Raw genomic sequence first — 13,862 nt, 5'->3', positions numbered from 1 at the left:
GGGCACTGTGGGGAGTGGGGCAGGGCGCTGGCTGTGGGGGGAGCTCCTGGCTACTCTAGCCCTCCCAGCGGGGGCACTCCAGAACACCGTCCATCTTGCCCAAAACGTCACTTAAATCCTACTTCTTCCTGAGGTAGGAGGCCACCTGCGACCTCTTGAAGCCGTCCAAGTGGTAGAGCCGCGCTGCCAGCCGCTGAGCGGCCCCCTGGTCCCCAGAGGCCCCGTTGGCAAGCAGGGCCCCGTCGGGCTGCGGCACTTCCAGATCTCCTGGCTTCTCCCCTGCGTCCTCCTGCTTGGGACACCTGAGGGGGCGGATGGAGGTGTCAGAAGCAGGGGGGGCCCCCTCCCATCACTCCCCTCCCCATGGCTGAGTCCAGCCTTCTCCTGCAGCAGCCTGCTGCTGGGGGGGGGAGGGCACTGGCTCCATGTGCCAGGCTGCAAGGCCCAGCTCTGTCCACCCCCCACCCGCTGAGCCTTAGGGGTCTAGCTCAGGCAGTGTAAGTGACGCATGGGGCCTTGTGATCTGCCCCTCTGTGCGCAGCGTTCAGACACGAGTCTGTGGATAAGTAAGGATAAGAGTCCTACTACTGCTGCTGCTGCCTCAGAGTGCTCTTCGTTAGCTCACGGGGCAAAGGCTGCAGTTCAGAGAGCGAACGAAGCTGGCTTCTCATTCTGCTTCCCCATTAGGAGTGAGCAAACCCTATATCAACTCATGTGTGCGTCAGAGAGGGGGGTAAGGCTGGGGAGGAGCCCATGTCTGCAGTCATAGAATCATAGAATATCAGGGTTGGAAGGGACCTCAGGAGGTCATCTAGTCCAACCCCCTGCTCAAAGCAGGACCAACCCCAACTAAATCATCCCAGCCAGGGTCTGGGGAGGGACGGATCGAGGGGAGGGTTTGGGGAGGGATGGATTGAGGGGGGTCTGGGGAGGGACAGATCGAGGGGAGGTTGGGAGGGGGAGTTGGGGGAGGGACGGATCGAGGGGATCTGGGGATGGATGGATCAAGGGGGGTTCTGGGGAGGGACAGATCAAGGGGGGGTCTGGGGAGGGATGGATTGAGGGAGGTCTGGGGAGGGACGGATCGAGGGGGGTCTGAGGAGGGACGGATCGGAGAGGTTTGGGGAGGGATGGATTGAGGGGGGTCTGGGGAGGGACAGATCAGGGGAGGTCGGGGGGGTCGGGTGAGGGATGGATCGAGGGGGGGTCTGGGGAGGGACGGATCGAGGGGGGGACTGGGGAGGGATGGATAGATAGATGGACGGACGGATAGCAGGTTCCATTAGCTCTCAACTATCTCTACCCTCTCGGAGTGCTCACCAAATGGCTGCCAGCTCTCATCTCAGGTGCCCTCACAGTGCAAAGCTCAGCTCAGCACCGGCGCCTAACCACAGCTGGAGGATGTCGTGGCTGCCTGAGTCCCGTGACCTCCCGCCTGGTTCCCCGTGGCCCGACTCGCGAGCTGGCTTACCCCGGGGTGGGCTCCGGCCTGCCTTCCTCCCCCAGCACAGGCTCATCTCCAGGCATGGGGGGTAGTTCCTCCATCTCCTGCCCCTGCGCCGTGCTGCCCGGCTTCCCCTCCACTGCGTCGAGCGACTCAGCCGGGGACTCGGCCGCAGTGACTTCCCCTCGCGGGCAGGAAGTGCTCCGGGACGCCTTTGCCACCAGGCAGGGGGGCGCCAGGCTGTCATGGTCAGGGGCTGCCAGCTCCAAATCCGCCTCCTGGTGCTGAGCTGGTTCCGTGGTGTGCTGCGGGGAGGCCTCGGGGCTCCAGCTGCCTCCGCCTGGAGAGGGACTCGGAGGCTGGAGCTCGCAGGGGCTGGGGTGGTCCCAGTCTTCGGTGTGCAGCAGGGTCGATACCATGGAGGTGCTGGAAGCCGAAAACAGCAAGCCGCCCTCCCCCTGGTCCAGAGCACCACTGAGATCTGTGGGGGCAGTCCAGTTACCAATGGCCCCAGCACAGCCCCCCCCCCCCCCCACTGCTGTGGCCCCAGCCAGCCTCCTGCCCGTGATATGGGGCCAGACCCCTGCTGGCGTGGCAGGACAGATGGGGTGGGGGCAGGACAGAGTGGGAGTAGGGGGCAGGCAGATGTGATGTCCCTTTCTTTTCCATAGAATATGACGGACCCCGCACTTTAAGCATGGCACACAGGCCTGGCCCGACTGGCTCAGACCCAGGGTCCACCCAGTGCAGTGTCGTCTGGGTCAGCGGCAGCACCAGCTGCTGCAGAGAGGCACAGGAACCAGCAGCAGCAGGTGGGGTACGGTCTGCCCCCCACATTTGGTCTCACAGCCAGCCCCCCCACCCCCTATAGGCCAGGGAGGCGCGATCGCAGAACAGCCGTCTCGTCCCCGAATGGTCCCAGGACTCACCCGACTCCGCGCTGCACAGGACAACCGGGGGGCGGCAGATGGCTCCATCCGCCAGCTGGTCGGGGGGGCGGCCCGGGGCCTGGAGAAAAAGCAAAGACACATTAGAAAATCCGCAGGAGCCCAAGAACTGCCGGGAACAGAGCGGAGGCCAGGGAGTCGACTGGTAAGGCCAGGCAGGGCTGCTCTGATACAGCCTGGCCTCCTGCTCAACGCAGGTGGACAATCCAGCCCAGGACACCCAGATTGTAGAAAGAGATGCCCAATCTCCATTGGAAAATGCCAAGTGAGGGAAAATCCACCCCATCCCCTGGTCTGCTTAATCCTCCTCCCTGGAAACAACATGCACTGGACCTTCCGGCCCACGCTCCTGGCCCCGACCGTGGCCGGCACCAGCAACTGTCGCAGAAACAGCAAAACTTCCACAATAACCGACTGAAATCACCGACCCTGAAGGGAAGCTTCTGCCAGGCCCTGTTAATGAGTGGCTGGCTCACACCCTGATGCAGGAGGGTTTATAACAGGACTGAAGGTAACCAAGCCTGATTTGCTGCTGAGCCTCTTTTGTTTCTGATCTTTTGTGGCAGGGAGTTCCACAGGTTAACTAGGCACTGTGTGTGCTTTTCATTCGCTGCCTTTAACACTCATCGATTGTCCCCTGGCAGGGGCATTACACAATAGGGCAGGTCCTGCTGTTCTCCCCATCTCTCTCTCACTCTATTTTACAGCTCTCTGCCATCTCCCTTCTTCTCCTCTCTAAACCAACGGCCCAGCCCTTGCCCGTCTCTGTTTCTGCTCTGGCCTTTTTGGTGACAGGCTGGCCGCTGACCTGACCCCAGCTGACCCACAGGGCTGGATGGGAGCTGAGCAGAAATCACAGTATCCGGGTATTTCAACATCGGTTTTGCTCCTGAATCGGCACGGAAGGCAAAAATGCTGACATTTTTTTGCAGAATGAAAAGGTCAGAAAAAAGTCAATTCAGAAATGCAGGAACATTTTGAGTCGGTTCAACATTCAACCACATCTGTCTATGGAGCCACGGTGCCTCATGGGAGTTATAGTTCTGGTACCTCTTATTCAATTGTGCTGGATGGGTGGGGCTCGCTGGCTGGACTACATTGCCCAGCATGCACCTGCACTCATATGATTCCCATGCTACAGCATGTGGTTCAGAGGTGAGACCATGATGCATCATGGGAGATGTAGTTCCTCCAGGGAATCTGGCACATAGGGAGAAATGGGACATACAGTGCCTGGCACAACAGAGGGCCTGGTCTGTGACTGGGACACCTAAGCACTACCGTAATACCTCTAAATAGCAGTAAAAAAGTACAGCGCCTAGCACAATTGGGTCCTGGTGCATGGTTGGGGTGCCTAGGTGCTACCGCAATACCTCTAATAGCAATAGACAAGTACAGTGCCTAGCACAGAGGGGTGCTAGTCTGTGAGTGGGGCCCCGAAGGGTTATGGTTACACAAACACGACCAGTCCTGGTGGGAGTGGTGAGAACCGGCTCTGAGGAACTCCTCCCCCCGCTAGCAATCCGGGGTCAGTAACAGCTTAGGGGATGTGTCTGGTTTCGACACCCGCGGGTTTAACCCAGCAGCATCCTGTAGACTGACAGACTCTGGGCAGCGTCATCTCAGCCTCACACTGGGGTCTGACCTCCAGAGGCGCTCAGTGCCCACTGCTCCCCTTGGCTGAGAACCAGGCCCCCGAACCAAGTGACCCCAAAAGCAGTGCTGGCCCTCGCCCGAGGGACCCTCCCTCCCCAGCCCCACCCCATCGCCCCAGCCTCAGCACCCCAACTCTGATCGTCTCCCCCCCAGTCACTGCAATGGCAGGAAAGCCAACACAGGAGCTACCCCAAGCTTCTCCTGCCACCCCCAGCAGCCCCCAAAGCCGGGTGCTGCTCTTGGGAAATATTCCAGAAATGTGCGTCAGACCCGCCCCCCCCGGCCCCCCCCCTGCCCTGGCAGGATGGCTGACCCCCCCCCCCCCCCCCCCCCCCGGCAAAGCCTGACGCATCAGCCCAGCTGCCTCATCCCCAGCCCAACCCCACGCTGGAGACTGGCCAGGTGCCAAGCCACCGCTGCAAACAATCCACAGGAAGGCGCATGCTGAGCAGTACCCTGTTGGAGCCAGGCTCCAGCCACGCCAGGCCAGTTTTAAAAATAGAGCCCTGGCCCGAGGGCTTGGGGCGGGGCAGGGCTCCCCGGCCCCTAGCATTTCCTGCCCTGCTCCTGGCCCAACAGGCCTAGCGATCAGGGCCCTCGATGGAGCTGAGGTCAGAATTCAGCCCAGGCAAGCAGCGTGTCAGGGGCTGCCCCACAGTGCCGGTGCTGAGGGGTTGGCCCAAACCCCATTCCTTGGCTCGGTTTCCCCTCGCACTGGTTTGACACACTAAACAGGCCTTAGGGTAGGTGTAAATGGCCCCCTCAGGCTCCCGCCTCTGCAATGGCCTCCCCAGCTGGTGTAGAGCCCTGCCCCAAGGGCCATAGGGGGCGGATTGGGGGCATGGCTGGGTCACCCTGCGTTGTGGCTATTCCCTGCCCCCAGGGCACATAGGGGGCAGTTCGGGGGCATGGCCGGGGCACCCTGCGCTGTGGCTATTCCCTGCCCCCCAGGGCCATGGGGAGGTTGGGGGCGTGGCTGGGGAGCCCTGCGCTGTGGCTGTTCCCTGCCGCCCAGGGCCCACAGGGGGCAGATCAGGGGCGTGGCTGGGGCACCCTGCGCTGTGTCTGTTCTCTGCCCTCTAGAATCCATGAGGGGGGGAATGGGGGCGTGGCTGGGGCGTGCTGCACTGAGTCTGTTCTTTACCCCTAGGGCTCATTGGATGCTATGAAAAACAGATCATGAGTTGGAGGAGCCCGGAGGTAGCGCTAACTGACCCCAGGGGCTGGGCAGGTCCCTACATGGCCCCAGAACCTACCTGGGGATTACAGTGGACAAGAAGCTGGATATGAGTCGACAGTGTGCCCTTGTTGCCAAGAAGGCTAACGGCACATTGGGCTGTATAACTAGGGGCATTGCCAGCAGATCGAGGGAAGTGATTATTCCCCTCTATTCGACATTGGTGAGGCCTCATCTGGAGTATTGTGTCCAGTTTTGGTCTCCCCACTACAAGAAGGATGTGGACAAATTGGGGAGGGCCCAGCAGAGGGCAACGAAAATGATCAGGGGGCTGGGGCATATGACTTATGAGGAGAGGCTGAGGGAACTGGGATTGTTTAGTCTGCGGAAGAGAAGAGTGAGGGGGGATTTGATAGCTGCTTTCAACTACCTGAAGGGGGGTTCCAAAGAGGATGGATCTAGACTGTTCTCAGTGGTAGCAGATGACAGAACAAGGAGTAATGGTCTCAAGTTGCAATGGGGGCGGTTTAGGTTGGATATCAGGAAACACTATTTCACTAGGAGGGTGGTGAAGCACTGGAATGGGTTACCTAGGGAGGTGGTGGAATCTCCTTCCTTAGAAGTTTTTAAGGTCAGGCTTGACAAAGCCCTGACTGGGATGAGTTAGTTGGTGTTGGTCCTGCTTTGAGCAGGGGGTTGGACTAGATACCTCCTGAGGTCTCTTCCAACCCTGAGATTCTATGATTCTATGAAGTTCAAAGGGGGCCAAACACCCGCTTAACCTCCCCACCCCCCTCTACAGAGTAATTGCGAATTCGGTCCCATTGACTCCCATTGGAGCTAGAGAGGAAAAATAGCTCTCAGAGCCACCCCTGTAATCCGGAGTCACTCCGCTCAACTCCCTGGCAGTGACGCTGGATTGACACTGGCCTAGCTGAGTGATCCCTGCGACTGCGTTAGCCTCACCCGCTCCTATGTTTGTATTACCCCCCGCCCCCATCCTGCCTGTCAGAAGGCTCTGGGTGGCCCATGCAGGGCAGAAAACGGGCACCTGGCCGCCCTCCCAGCATGTGGCCTTGCAGAGCTCAGGCCTGAGGCCACGGTGAGGAGCTGGATGGCGGCAGCACAGCAACCCATTTGATTGGTCCTGCAAAACCCAGGAGGAGGATGCCTGGTCTTGAGCACCCCCTACTGGCACCTTCTCTATTCACCATTTACCTGTATACAGCCACAGAATGCCCCTGTACTGTGGCAAAGAAAGCCACTGACAGGAGGAGAGGTAAGGGGGTGTGGGCTGAAGTGGCCTGCCCTCCACGTTACTCAAACTGAGCTCTCATCTAGCACCTCCCAGCAGTTGATCTCCAAGGAGGTCAGCGGCGTCAGCCACACTTCACAAGTGGGGAAACTGAGGCACAGCAAGGGGCCATCAAAGTTATGCAGCAGCAGAGCTGGGGCTCCCAAGTCCCAGTGTGGTGCTCTGTCTGCTAGGCCACGCTGCTTTCCACCTTCTCAGCAGGGACGTTACTCCAGCCTGCTTCCCTCGCAGGCTGGTGAGCTTGTGTGCGCCCGAGGGAGTTCAGACCCACGGCGTAGTTTTACACCCAGTTTATATTCCCATTCCCCAGAGCACAGGGCCCGTCCTCTCTCTTCCACCAGTGTCAATCAGGAGTCATGCCACAGAAAGCAAGGGGGTGACACCAGTGCAAGTGAGAGGGGACGCAGCCCCCAAGGAATCCACACCCTGCAGCAGCACCAGTGTCTGCATGGATGCTGCTCTTCACACCCCTCGTGAGCACGAGTGTGAGGGCAATGCCATGGCCTGGTCTGTGAATACAATCGTGGGAGATGCACGAGCGAATCCATGTGCAAAGTGGCTGCTCCCATCCCAGGGGCCAGGCCCTGGAGCTGGTCCCAGAACGTGGTTTGATTGTGCTGGCTCCTGTCCAGGGCGCCCTGGAGCACTGCATCTTGGGACATGTAGTTCCTACGGGCCACGCCTCCAAATTACTGAGGCTGTCTACACCCAAGACGCGACCGCAGCACGCTGCCTAAGCCAAGGGGAGGGCTTTTCCCGCCGCTGGAGGTAATTCACCTCCCACCAGACCCCTGGCAGCCTGGTTTGCTAGGCTTACGCAGAGCAGGGGAAATAATTCCCTCTGGTGCCGTTCCAAGGCCAGGGTTATGCAGTGGGTCGGATTGGATGGGCTGAGGGGGGTCAATACTGCAGATCAGTACGGACCCAGGCGGGCACAGCCCCTTTGTGCCCCCCCCATCTCACAGCTCCACAGTGCCGGGAGTGGATCCACAGCACATGCTGGGCAGGCCAAGGGGGGCTTTCTCTAAACGGAGATCACTCAGGTTGGCCTGAGAGGGTGGGGTAAGCGGGGGAGACATGGGCCGTCCCTCCACTAAGCCCCTCCCTCCAGCCTGGCCACCAGAGGAAGTTGACAAAGGGCGAATGGGCTGCTCGCTTCTTACCTCCGGGTCCTCGGCCATTGAGCAGGCCCCGTCGATGTCCCGTTCCGTGATCACCAAGGGGGCCCAGGTGCTGCAGTGCATCGTGTAGGCGGGGAAATCGCACGACGTCTCATCCTCGGCTCCCGGTTCGGTCGCCTCAGCGAAGGGGCACGAGAGCTCTTCCTCCTGCTGGCCACCTGACACCGGCTCGCCCTGGGGAGCTCCATCGGCCTCATCGCTGGAACCAGCGCGGTCCCCCTCGGCGGCGCTCCAAAAGGCAGGGCCGTCAGAGGGGCTGGGCCCTGCGGGACCCGGGCTCTCCTGGAAGAGCGGGTTGTTGTAGAAGAGGCACTGCTCTTCCTCCTCCTCCCCCTCGGACGACCAGCTCTCCTCCTCCTGCCTCGCCGGGCCGGCCTCTTGCCCGTCATCGCTGTCGCTGGCCGCGGTGGCTCTTTCGTCCAGCGGCTCCCAGGAGATGGGCAAGCCCTGTGCAGCCGGGGCGCGGCTCAGTGCGTCCTCAGGGCCCCGGGACCAGCTGCTTAGCTCAGCGACAGGCTCTTCTTGCTTCTCCAGCTCCCCTTGCAGGTCCAGCACACACAGCTGAGCTTGGAGGATCCCGGACCAGAACAGTGCTTGGGCAGCGTCATTCTTCCCCTCGTCCTGAGCATTCGGGTTCTCTGCTGGAGGGGGTGGAGATTCCACTGCAGGGATCTCCGAACCAAGTGCGTTCCCCACGGCGCACAGCATCTCTCCACCCCCCAGGCCAGCAAATTCTTCCGGAGACGTCTCGCAGTCCCCGGCAGTGACTTCCAAGGAGCAGCTGCCAACACCGTGGCCCTCCGGGCCCGAGGGGGACTGGGCGTACAAGGCACTGCCCGGGTCTGTGTAATTATCGGAGAACACAATCGCATCTTGAATCCTAAAGAGGCTTTCTCCAGGCCTACATCCTGGAGCTTCTGCGGCATAAGAAGCCAGGAGGTCCATGGGCTCCGTGTGGCTGGAAGGGCCGTCTGGATCCATGTCACCGTCCACCAGGAACCACGCACCGTGGTTGCCGACGCGCCTAACTTTGCTTTGAAAGGTCCAGTTAAGCCAAGGTGGGCTCTTCTCCCATCTTGTTTGCTAAGCAGTGAGCAGCCGGCTCTCTAGAGAGGCTCCCCATGGCACTCGGGTCTACCCTGGAGCAAAGGAGGGCAAGCAAACAAAACCACAAGTTAACGTTCAACGAAATGGGCTGGAAATGGGCATGTTAGACAACCCCAGAAAAGGACAATGCAAGCCGCTGGGGGTGAGAGACGCTGCAACCCGGCCCAGGAATTACGAGCGATACTGAAAGAAGGGAAATCCACCTGGAGGTCACAGGGTTTGTACGGTACATGGTGGTGACAATTTATTTATCACACCAGGCGCCCAGACACATGGGGGGCGCAGCAGACAAACGTGAGCAGAACAGAACGAGTTTTTTTTTTTTTCTGTTTGGTCAGTAGTGTCTGCCGACGTCAAGGGCTGCATGAGAAATTCATTTTTAAAGGAAGTGGTTCAATTCCTAGCTGTGCCACTGGCCTGGGTGACCTTGGATAGGTCACGGCCCCGCCTCACACCTCAGTTTCCCCATCTGGACATTGATACTGAGTTCCTTTGGAAAAGAGGAAAAGAGCTAGGAATTGGCAGCACTCAGAGTGTAGGCTAGTGACTAGGGCACGCGCTTGGGAGACTTGCGTTCTAATCCCAGCTCTGCAACTAACTCTCTGGGTGACTATGGCCCTGCTCCGTGCCTCAGTTTCCCCATCTGTAAAATGGGGATAATGACACCGGCCTGCATTGAAGTGCTCAGACGAGGAGTGTTATCTGTCACGCTTCTGGCCCCCACAGTGCGCTCAACACTGTACCACACAGGGAGAAAGGACAGCCCCCCAGAGCGTAGAAGCTGCAAAGAAATGTGCAGTACACGTGGAGGGGGAATGCCTGGCGTCTAGGCTAAGGATGGAGATCACCCTGGTGCAGGACTGCACAAAGCCTAGATGCTACTTTGCAGGACTTCAGTCCCGCCAGTCTTGGTTTAAAAATTGTCCGTGATGGAGAATCCACCGTGACCCTGGGTAAATCGTTCCCATGGTTAATTACTCTCACCATTAAAAATTTACACCTTATTTCCAGTCTGTATTTGTCTAGCTTCAACTTCCAACCCTTGCATGATGTGAGACCTTCCCCTGCTAGACTGAAGAGCCCAGTATTAAATATTTGTTCCCTGATAGACAGTGATCAAGTCCCCTTAACTTTCTCTTTGTTAAGCTAAATAGATGGAGCTCCTTGAGTCTCTCACGCTCAGGCACGTTTTCTAATCCTTTAATCATTCTTGTGGCTCTTCTCTGACCCCTCTCCAATTTATCAACATCCTTCCTGAATTGGGGACACTAGAACTGGACACATGATCCCAGCAACGGTCGGTCGCACCAGGGCCAAATACAGAGGGAAAATAAGCACTCTGCTCCTACCCGAGATTCCTGTACACACCTGGGATCACATTTGCCCTTTTGGCCCCTGCGTCGCACCTGCAGGCCTGAGTCCCTGAAGTCCGCAGAGTTCTCCCATCCCTGAAGCTGGCCCTATGCGCCAGCCCTCAGACACACAGATACCTCTGACCTAGTGTCCGTGGGCTCCATTTCTGCTTGCCCCGTATCACTAAGAGCTAGCTAGAGAGCAGCCCACAGAGGGGCCCGAGCTGCAGGGCCGCACACGCGGGCCCGCACGCGCACACTCAAATGCTGGGCAAGCGACCACAATTGCAGAGCCCAAGCCGGAAGAGTGTTACACTCAGCCACAGCATTTCCGGTGCCTGCTTGATGCATGTGAAGTCCCAGCTTACGCGGCTAAGCAGAGACATATGGGACTGACACAGTCACGTAGAAAAGATCCCCATAACTGAATGCTCCAGCTTGCTAATCTATAGCATTAAAAACCACTACCCCAGAGGAATTCTGTTATTAGCACTTGTGTCCTGGTCATCTGTATTAGGGCAGCGTCTGGAGCCCCCTCGTGGAACATGGTCCCGGTGTGCTGGGTGCTGTACAAACACAGAGCGCTTGGAGCCCCCAGCCAAGATTGCAGCGCTGCCAATGCTTAAGCCAGGCTTGTGATTTTCAGGGTGTCTCTAACCTGCCTGGTGAGTGCCACGAGCACTGGGCTACTGGCTCTTCTGGGGTCTCGCTCACTCCTGTGACCTGACCAGAAATTCCATCCTGGGTCTGAGAAGCTGCATGGCCAAAGTTTAATCAAAACCGTTACGTTCCTGCGAAAAGGCTGGGTGCTGGCAAAGAACCCGTTCTCCCGCAGGCTCGCTGCTCCGTAAAGCTCCAGCTCCTGGAGTCATGGGAGCACATCAGAATTGCAGCATTTGTGAAACTAACACAGGTTGGGCAGGCCTAGCTGTGCAGCCAATGAGACAGCTCAGCACAGGGAGAGAGTCGCCTCTGGATGCCGGCACTTCACTTGGGGCCACTGCCCCCCACCCCGGCTCTGGAAGAGGAACAATGCCATGGATTCAGCAAGGCTGAGAGTGGATGGGGATAGATAGATAGATAGATAGATAGATACGGGGGTGTATGGGGATAGATAGATAGATAGATAAAGTGGATGGAGATGGATAGATGATAAATCTCCCAGAAGTGGTAAGTATGGGCTGGGGGGGCTGGATGGTTAGATAAGAGGCAGTATGGTCCAATAACTAGAGCACTGACTGGGGAGTCAGGACTCCTGGGATCCTTTCCTGGCTCTGTCACTGACTCCCTTTGTCACTTCGGTGCATTCCTTGCCCCTCTCTTTGCCTCAGTTTCCCCATCAGCACAATGAGGGCACTGAGCGTGAAGGGGTGTGAGGCTGGGTGGAAAGCCAGAGTTCACGGTCACTGGAGGGAGCGAACCAACTCCCCCGAGCAGCCAGACCAAAAATGTGTCTGGCTTCCCTTCTCTGTGTCTCTCTGTTTGCTTCTGGGGGCTGTCTGTCCAGGTGCCCTCGGGCCCAATTTCCAAGGTGTTGACTCCTGCTAACGTCCATGGGCGTTATGAGTGCCCAGCCTTGCTTGTGCGTCCATGTCTGTCTGTGTGTCTGTCTGCGGAGGGGTGTGTGTGTATGTAAGTGTCTGTGTCTCTGTTTGCATGGCTGAGTCTGTGTGTCTGTACAGGTGCTGGGAGCAGCTAGCCCGGGCAGCATGGCCATGGAGGCAGTGGCGACAGCAGGAGCTAGCCACCTGAGCCCAGACCCGGGGCAGGCGGCCTGGACCTTGAGTGGCTAACCTGAGCCGCCCCCTGCTATTGTTAGCTGGGCTAGAGTGTGGCTGGTTCCCCAGGCTGGGCAGCTCACTGCCAGCTGGACTGTGACAGCCCCGGCCAGCTGTGGGTCTGGGTATGTCTGGTGGGGAGGTGTCTGTCTGTGTGTGCGTCTGTCTGTCCCTCTCTCTGCCCCTGTGTGAGTCTTGTCCTGCCCCACACCCGGCTGGGCAGGACCAGCGGAGGAACAGATGCCCCATTCATAGGCAGGGACACGGCTCCACCAGCCTCCTCCCATCCTTCCTGAGTCGTGTCACAGCCATAAGCGCCGGGGAGGGGGGGCAAGCAGTGCTGGGGGGGGAGCCCCCTGGATCCCCTTCCCCCCCACACACTCCCTGCTGGGGTCCCCACAACTCGCTCCAAGCTCCCCCCATGCTCCTGCCAGGACTTTCCCCTCCAAGCCAAGCGACCCTGGCGCCTTCCCCAGCCAACTCCCACTGGCTCCCGGCCCAGCAGCCCCCGCCAGAGGCACCTACCAGGGGCTTCTCTCTGCGCTGGGGAGCGGGCCAGCCCCTGGGACGGGGGGAGCCTGGGGAGACCTGCCCATCCTTGCTGGCTCCGGGCAGCTGGGGGAAGCGCCGGCTCTCTCCTCCCTCCCCCCCCCCCCGCCGCATTCGCTCTGCTGCTGTCACTTGCCTGCACACTTCCTGCCCACAGGGTTTAGAAACGGGGGGGTGGGGGGGGAGGAGAGCGCCCCCCCCCTCCGCAGCCAGGTCCAGGCCCTCCTGGCCTCCCACTGCTGGCTAAGCTAAGGGCATGCAAACAGCTGCACAGATGGGGGGGCATGACCCCCTCCCTGCCCCACCTCCCACAGCCAAGCCCGCAGCCCTGGGGCAGGCCATGGGGCTGGTTGGGGGGGGAATTCTGCGTTACCTCCCCCACGCTGCTGACACACTCTTCTCGGCAGCTTCCGGCACGTTTGGTTGCAGCCCTGGAGCAGCGGGGCGCTGAGAGGTGCAGATGCAGTTGGGGGGGGGGGGTCCCTCTCCCAGCACTGGCACTGGCCCCCACCTCCCCAGGGGGGCGTCCCAAGGTGGGAGTGGGGCCTGCTGTTTGGCCAGCCCTGGAAGTTCCAGCCTCATGGCTCAGACCCCACCCCACCCCCAGCGATCAGAAGATTCCCACCTCCCCCCTCCAAAAAATTGCAACATTAAAAAAAAATCAAGCCATGGTTTGCGGCTGGGCTAAATCCCCCCCCGCCCCCCCCGCGCCCTGCGCATTGGCGTCACTTCTCACAAGGACCCAGTGGGCGAGAGGATTTCGGGCAGAATGGGGCGGAGCTGGGGGACCCATTGTGGCCAGGCGCTGTACAAACACCCAGTGAGTGCAGTCCCTGCCCAGAGAGCGCCCAGCTGAGCGCCATGCCAGCGGGTGAGTTTGGCACCTGGGCAGCTCATCTAGGGGCCATGGGGAGGGGAATCATTAACCCCTGCTAAGCCCGGCTGCATTCAGCCAGTGACCTGTGGGTGAACAGCTCCAGCCCCCAGAACCGCCAATGCACCACGGCTGCTCACTGAGGCGAGGCTGGTTAAATTCCACCTGGGTGCGCCCCCAGGCAGGGTCTGCCCCCAGCTCTGGCTCCAGCACGCCCTGCAATCCCGCGCCCCACCTGGCTCTGAGAGGAACAACTCCTGGCAATCAAATAGCAACAGCCAAACTGCAGAGCCAGGGCCGGCTCTAGGCACCAGCAAAACAAGTGGTGCTTGGGGCGGCATATTTTTAGGGGCGGCATGTCCGGCGCCAGAATGCCGCCCCTAAAAATGTGCCCCGGCCGCCCTAGCTCACCTCCGCTGCTGCTGCCGCTCGCGCGCCGCTACTCGCCCTCCCTCCCAGGCTCTCAAACCTGGGAGGGAGGG

At 59.7% G+C, this 13,862-nt stretch overlaps 1 protein-coding gene across 1 annotated transcript in view; it reads right to left on the bottom strand.

Moving 5' to 3' along the window:
* Nucleotides 1-13,862, bottom strand: part of LOC112115037 (PH and SEC7 domain-containing protein 1) — a 28,954-nt gene that overhangs the window by 8,204 nt on the left and 6,888 nt on the right. Inside the window, exons 2-5 of the mRNA XM_024212007.2 lie at nucleotides 7,703-8,859; nucleotides 2,374-2,452; nucleotides 1,472-1,925; nucleotides 123-302 (exon numbers count right to left, since the gene is read on the bottom strand). Coding sequence (XP_024067775.2) covers nucleotides 123-302; nucleotides 1,472-1,925; nucleotides 2,374-2,452; nucleotides 7,703-8,701 — 1,712 coding nt within the window. The 5' untranslated portion in view covers nucleotides 8,702-8,859. The remainder of the gene's footprint in view (nucleotides 1-122; nucleotides 303-1,471; nucleotides 1,926-2,373; nucleotides 2,453-7,702; nucleotides 8,860-13,862) is intronic.

Source organism: Terrapene carolina, unplaced genomic scaffold, assembly GCF_002925995.2.
Source record: "Terrapene carolina triunguis isolate 2854851 unplaced genomic scaffold, T_m_triunguis-2.0 Scaffold51, whole genome shotgun sequence".
Lineage (NCBI taxonomy): Eukaryota > Metazoa > Chordata > Testudines > Emydidae > Terrapene > Terrapene triunguis.
Note: the sequence above shows the minus strand (reverse complement) of the source record. Positions and strands in the feature narration are given on the sequence as shown.